The following is a 7,823-nucleotide window of genomic DNA, read 5'->3' on the forward strand; positions in this document are numbered from 1 at the left end:
GGGGCGGGTCGTGCGGCGGGCGGGCGGCGCGCGCGTTGCGCAGGTTGCGCAGGCTCTGCCCGGTGAGGTTGGAGAGCGAGCGCGGCAGGCCGCTGAGGAAGCCGGTGGGCGGCGCCGGCTTGTCGTGCGTGTCCTTGGAGCGCGCCAGCCGCGGCGTGCCCGGTTGGCCGGCGTCCGGCTACAACGGGCGCGGGGGGGCGTCAGGATTTCAACGTGTTTCCATCAAATGTGAGGGTTGTTTCCTCATATTCATTTGATTTTTACATATTTCATGCATAAATTAAAATGCAAGTTTGTAAATATACTATAATAAAATGTGAAAGGCGCGTATGTATATGTAGAAAGTTTATTATATTGTCTGTATATGTATGTATTGTCACTTTCAATTTTAAACGTTATCGTCTCAATTTAAAATGTTTTCTATTAAATGTTCATGTCTTTTACTAAATAATAACCATTTATCATATATATCAAAATATTAGAACACTTAAAATCATCACTGAAAAACGGACGATACAAAATAAAACTATGATATTACCACCAACACCACAATGGATGTTACGAGGCGAAAGTGTATTAACAATAAAAATAAAGTATGCTATGTCTGATTCTAAGCATTTTGTTCCTTATCTGCATATGTTTAAAAACTAAATTACTCTAACACGTGTTTTTACAATAACTAATTTATAATTATTCACAACTATTGATCTTAGAAAAGCAACTGACATAATTATATGAGTACATTTCTATATATTCCGAACTTTATACAATAAAAATTTTAACATATAATGTTATTAACAATAAAATTTAATCTTAAGTATAATTAACTATTATAATAACTAAATAAAGATAAAATAACTTTTATGGTGTATTCATTTTTATGATAGAGCAAGCAATGGAGCAGATGGGCCACGTGATGCTAACTGGTCACCACCGCCCATAAACTCTTGTTACACTGAAATAGTTACAGGTGCTTTGTTTTGTATGTTAAGTTTACTAATTAATGAGAGTTTATGTATCCGTATATTAATCAGAAAACTTAAAATTTAAATATACTATTATAGTCATCTTTCTTATTCAGTTTTAATTAATATCGAATGACAATGTGCGAAAGAGACAACACTATAACCACTAAAATCTACTTTAATAATAACTTGTATCTTATATCAATCTGTGGCAAATAATTAATTTGAAATAAACCTAAAATTGTAATTCAATGAAACATTAGTAATCTTTTGCAACTAAGATCCTAACTAGCAAAACATAATCGCAAAAAAAACGGACATACACAAATAATAAACAAGCATGCATAGAAGCAGACATGTAAACAAACGCGAGGTTATTGACCCCGTTACCGTGTTATAAAATATTATGTTATCACAAGTTAAAACTTTTCGCCTTTACTTGAAACTTGAAAGTATACTATTTAATAATAATTATAAAAAATATTTTGCTCATAACACAAGCTCTTCTCATATTAAAATAATTAAATTTATTTCAATTGAGGGTTTAAAAACACTTTGTAAGAGACTTAAGAGCATCATTCTAATTTAGTATAAATTATTCGCATAGTATACTTTTAAAGCTTAAACATAAAAAGTTAAAATGAGTCAAAATAATATATGTAGCTGCAAATAAAACGATTGCAGGGTGTAATGAATTAACTAATTAATTGCATTTAGTATTTGTATTATTACCTACATAGTAATCACTAAAACTATTTCGTGCCTAACTGTGTTTTTTACTTTAAATATATCGAAAGAGATGGAATCACATAAATAAAACTGAATTTCGCACGGAGTTATCCCCACCGGTGCTCTGTCCCCTGAAATTCCATCTCTTTCGCACTCGTGATGCGCGCTATATGTGCGTCTCGCTCACCTGCCCCGCCATGATTGTGTCTATCTCGTGCTGTAGTATCGAACATCGTTGTTCGGCCGATTCCAGCAGCGCCTGTTTCCTCACATCTGGCACTTTTAGCAGTGAATCTGAAAGCATTGAATTGTATCATTTAGTCTAAAGGATTATTTTCACATATAATTTCTCTTGGTAGAACTGTATGCAAACGATAATGACGAAACCGGTAGTTTTTATAATTAAATTAAATTTAAATCTATACTTAATATTATAAATCTCAGGAACCACTGGTCCGATTTGAAAAATTATTTTATTGTTAGATAAACCATTTATTGAGGAAGGCTATATATGTAACACGGGCGAAGCCGGGGCGGACCGCTAGCAGCAAATTTGGATAAAAAACTTACAGGAAATTTGAGAGAAAAGACAACAAATTTTATTAAAAATACCATTTACGCTTATTTGTAACCTAGGTATATTCAGGCTTTCATATAACGCAGACGTGGCAAATGTTCGCAATCCTGTATATATGGATAACATCCTACATAACTGACCGGTAGCATACATATATATATATATATATATATATATATATATATATATATATATATATATATATATATATATATATATATATATATATGATACTTTGCGAATTATGTATCTACAGTAGACGAAGAACGCAAAATCAGACCTTATTGTGTATGTCAAAGGACTTACTTTTGAGATCTCGTATGTACTTCTGCTCCTGCTCCAGCATCAGCCGTACCGTGTGTACTTTTGATACTTCCAATTGGCGCTGTTTTTCTGGCTGTAATTTTATATGAAAATAATTAATATTATTAACGGGCAGTAGATATGATCAAATTCAATTCAAAATTTCCTTGACCTTTTTCTATAGGTGATAAAAAAAATTTCTGATCTTAATCATCAGGCATAAAATCCATTAAATAAATATTGCTCAATAAAAAAAAATTACACTTCAAAACGTAAAAGTATTTCTGGCCGTATGGCCGGAATAGTGGACAGGTATCAAATAATTACATACATATGAGAAAAAGCTGTAAGAGGCAACACGAGACATCGTCACAGGCTTAAAGTGAGTGAGTACTACAAACATACAATAAAATACGTTCAACCACTGAATATCTAGACCTGGTCCTAGTCCTATACTTCAAGCTGAGGCGTTATATAATGAAGATAGTTAAAAAAACACGCTTTAATTATTGAATCAACTAAATTGTCTCAATTTAATTTTGTATGGATTTAATCCTGACGATCCTTATCCGGGTAATAAGATAAAGTCATGAAATTATCGTATTGACACCGATTATTTCATAGGTGTATAAAGTTTGAATTAAATCTGCTCATTTATAGTGAGCCAAAATCGAGTCTTACGGAGTCGGTTACATGCAAACATACAGGTGAAGCAAATAAAAGCGTGTTATTAATTCCAAATCTACCCAAACAATTAATTACATTTTGAAAATAATGACGAATCACACAATATTGAGGTCATACGAGTACTTTAGAAGTGCATTTGTCAAAATCGCCAAGGTCTATTAACACATCGCCTGTCGAACTAACTCGTAACGTATACAAATATAGGTATATTCGAGATTTACACACCACTCGATGTCATACGGCCTTCGGAAATTACACCTGTACTAATAATTATCAGTTTCCACCTGTTGGCCTATTGCATGGCGTTCAAATGTGTTTGAATAACGCTATTTGTGTGATTGTGCTTAGTTCGGAGAATGTGGAATCGAAACTATATTACGTATATATAAATAGTCGAAACGAACAACTATTACACCAAGTTTTAGCAACACACTCAATTAATTACTGCTCTTTTGGACCGACTTAAAATTATTAAATATAGCGGATAAGCATTCCAGGTTTGATGTAGTCGTTCATATTCGATATAACTACATTTTTGTATGAAAGTTAAAGTAAATGAACATGCAGACAAAAATAAGATAAGAAGCCCAAAGGAACTGTTATCTTTAGCGCTTCTATTGCAAATCTGCTTAATTACAATGGCGAAACAATAACGACATTAACAGTGATAATGACCTCAATTTCTAAACCAGGCAATTGACAACATTTCAAAAGATGTCGATCAAAAAATTAAAGCAACCGTACTTTTTGTTTTTTCGAAATGTTAAGGTTTTCATTCATCTTTTTAAGTTTAAAAATCGCCTATTTCTAAAATTTCGCAACACCATATTACATATTCTTACGGAGGAATATTATGTTTTTGTTTCTGTTTAGATGAAACCTGGCCACCTCTATTAAGAGATCACCATCGCCCTAACCCTTATTATAAACCCTTGCAACACTGGTTATGTTTAAGGTAAAGAGTGTAGCTATTCATTTGGTTCACATGAATAGAATATACTAATAATATAATTTTCATTCGAAGACACTTATTTAAAACAAAAGTATAACTCACGTTAACAGGCACTGGGGCGGTTATGGGTGTTTTATGTCTGGAGCTGTTCTGTTGTACTGTCAACACTGTCGTTGGGTTTGCTGGAATTGTAAACAATTAGCGTTACTTAAATTGTAGACATCATCAAGACGTAGTATTTTTTTGTGTTTGATTTTACGCGAGTATTATACATAGAAATTAAAAACTTTTTAACGGATTTTAAACGCGATTTATTCATTATATTATTAACCCGACGTTTCGAACACTTTACAGCGAGCGTGTTCACGGGGAGACTGAGATGTTAACATCTCAAAAGTAAAAAGTTTTTAATTTCTAAATCATCAAGACGATTAGCGTACCATTTATATCGGACCTAGGATAGAACCCTGTGGTATCCAGTTTTGATCCATTTTATAGAGGGAGGGAGAGAGAGAGATATATATATATATATATATATATATATATACTAGCTGTGACCCGCGGTTGAAACCGCGTAAGTCCGTATCCCGTAGGAATATCGGTATAAAAAGTGCCTATGTGTTATTTCAGTTGTCCAGCTATCTACGAAGCAAAATAGTATTATTATTCACCAATAGATGTCAGGAAAAAAAAAAAAACACGAATAAAACACGAATATGACATTTTCTAAAAAAGATTCCTAGCTAGATCGAGTTTCATATATCTATGACGACTCTATCTTATATGTTCGCGCAGAATTAGACTTTGGCAAGCCCATCTTATGTAAAAAAGAGCCTAGCATTCACGTATTAATTTACGCGTTATGCTTGTAAATAACATTCTTGCTTGTAACACAGACACTCAGACATATTGATTGTTTTAGGGTCCACCTCCCGTGTGTCCAGTGAACCCCCACTTTTCCAACATCCACATCAATCACAACCTCATCCCCGTACACTGTACTGAACACTACTTAAATTGTAAAGATTGTTGTTAATTTGTTTGTTGTGTTAAATAAACATTATTTTATTCTTCACTGTCCCCCACCTCGTATCATATGCACGACTTGCTGGTGCGTGTGGTGGTGCACCGGTATCGAGTCGACGCGCAGGATACGGTCGCCGGCGCGCAGGCCGGCGCGCCACGCGGCGCCGTGCTCCTTCACCGATTGCACGTACACTGGGTTGTCACCTGACAGGCACATACACATATTTTAATTCGACACTAGAGAACGATACAGTTAGGATTTATTTAAAGCTAGAGCTAAAGAATGATGCCAGAACAGTTCCTGATGAAAATTGCGGTTTGAAAACGCTACAGTTCTATTTCTAGAAGATACTGTAGTCACCTATTTACGTACGCTACCTAATAAGGTACCTTCTAAACGCTCATTTGAAGGTAGATTAGAAGGTAGTATACAGGCAGAAGAGAAAAAACGAAATCTACTGCAGCTTCTAAAAAAGCCTACTCGAATAACTATGTATATGTTTAAATTTAATACACGAGTCACCTCTACGAAAATAAACCTATAAGAAGAATATTATTGTGTCTTTTTACCATACTAGGAGTAGTTTCGACAATAATATATTCTTGCAGCGCAAGTAAATCTGATGATCTAGTTACCAGCCCTCGTAGAAAATCAGCTTGTGTTCATCTGCTATCAAATGCATCTGCTCCTAGGATATTGTTTTCTTTAAAAGTACAAATCAAGGACATACATAAAATTTAAAACGTTTCTATTGGAACTGAATCATTATACCATTGAAGTATTTATATTTAAATATAATTGTGAGATTTGGTAAAATAATATTGATATTTATGAGTATCTTTAAGATACTTGAAAAGAATTATGATTAGTTTAATTTTCTCTTCCATAATACTCGAGTTGGTAGTAAAACGTTGGTCAAAACTTCTCTAATTTTGGTAGTAAGTACCAACAGAATTAGAAGCACAAGGTAATTCGAAGGGGTCAAAAGCGGACATAAACAACACGTGGTATCCTTTAGACACTTTTAACGCCGCGTTCTATTGTTACAATCAGAACATTTACCTGACACCTTCATCCCATAGCCGTGCTCGTCGCGCGCCACGGTGACGGTGAGCAGATCGTCGCCGGTCGGCGAGCCCGCTCCCACCGCCCCGCCCAGCATCACCTGCAAGCAGACATTCATTGTTATGTTTCTATAACTCTATGCAACTAAGAGCAGCTTGTGTTTAATTCTCTTGTCGTGTACGATATACTATGTGTAACGCTATGAAAGCGATCAAACTGATAAATAAATGCACTCGAATGAGATTTAATTGTCGGTATATATCTTATAACTTGGTACATCATCTGACATATAATATGCACATAGAACCGACACGATATAGAATTTGTCTAAACTATATATTATACAACAAATATATAGTTGCTTATCGGTTTTCCAAGAACAATAAGAATCATTTTATACCTTTACTAACGAAGTGTCTATCTATAAAGTATAGAGTGTCAACAAATCCCAAAAAACTTGATACGTTTGAAAAGATTTCCTGCAGCCATTATACAGAGTTCTTTGACACCATATTTAACAGCAGTTTTGACACTGACCACAAAAAACAGGCCCCGGTTCCTACCATACATCCACCTACAGTTACAAAGGCGAACGAATTAAAACAGCTCTATGTAAACAGGAAACGTCCGAAAACAAAACTGTGATATCGCATTTCTCACATTCACAATAATCAACTCTACGCGGTGTGTGTAAGATTGTATCTCGGTTAATTATCTAGCCAAGCACATATAAGTTAAAAATAAATTGTTCTGCACATAAAATATCGACGGTTCGTGAATCCAGCGATGCGTTTCATTGAAGTTTAAATACTATTTCATTCATGTTTCGAGCCGCTTTCGTGAAACGGTAAACATGGTTCGATAAAAGATAACGATAAATCATATATATAATAATCATATAAGCGGGAAAGATTCTATGCATAACTTTGTAATTGGCACGTAAGAATGAGTAGGGGTGGCTAAAGGTTCGCACTTAGGTGCACTGCTTCAAATGACATATATTTTTAGGGTAGGTATGCAATACTTCGCAGATTTAACTTCCGTTCTGGTCTTTGATGTTGATTGACATAATCATCGGTTTATTAACGTTCCCACTGCACTGAAGGGACTTGTACTTCGGCTATGTGAACTTGGCACCCGACTTAAAAAAAATTTACATTTTTTTGCTCCATTCGATAGATTTAGATATGTAGTCGTAAGTAGTGAAGATAATTTCGTAAGTAGTAGCACCAAAAAAAAATTATAAGGGTTGAAAAAAAAGTCATCCCCCGAAATTGCAAAAAAACTTTTTTTCCGGTGGTTTCTTATAGAAATGGGTTTGTAGTGGATTGTAGTGAAGTTCTTTTTGTTTGTAGTAAAAAAGAAATTGAAAAAAAAATATATTATAATTTAAGAGTATTTTTCCAAACCGCTCTTCCCTACACAAAACTAATTTGGAGCAGAATGCTATTACTACAAACGTTAAAAACGATAGATAAATGTACCTAGAGGTTTGTAGTAGATGAGTTTTCGTTTGTA

At 34.5% G+C, this 7,823-nt stretch overlaps 1 protein-coding gene across 5 annotated transcripts in view; it reads right to left on the minus strand.

Annotated features, from left to right (window-relative positions):
• LOC119836103 (rho guanine nucleotide exchange factor 11) overlaps nt 1-7,823 on the minus strand; it is a 148,480-nt gene that overhangs the window by 110,918 nt on the left and 29,739 nt on the right. For all 5 annotated transcript variants that reach the window (XM_038361350.1, XM_038361349.1, XM_038361347.1 and 2 more), the window contains exons 2-6: nt 6,303-6,405; nt 5,300-5,443; nt 4,316-4,395; nt 2,578-2,668; nt 1,882-1,988 (exon numbers count right to left, since the gene is read on the minus strand). In XM_038361350.1, the coding sequence (XP_038217278.1) occupies nt 1,882-1,988; nt 2,578-2,668; nt 4,316-4,395; nt 5,300-5,443; nt 6,303-6,402 (522 nt within the window). In that variant the 5' untranslated portion in view covers nt 6,403-6,405. The remainder of the gene's footprint in view (nt 1-1,881; nt 1,989-2,577; nt 2,669-4,315; nt 4,396-5,299; nt 5,444-6,302; nt 6,406-7,823) is intronic.

Source organism: Zerene cesonia, chromosome 22, assembly GCF_012273895.1.
Source record: "Zerene cesonia ecotype Mississippi chromosome 22, Zerene_cesonia_1.1, whole genome shotgun sequence".
Classification (NCBI taxonomy): domain Eukaryota; kingdom Metazoa; phylum Arthropoda; class Insecta; order Lepidoptera; family Pieridae; genus Zerene; species Zerene cesonia.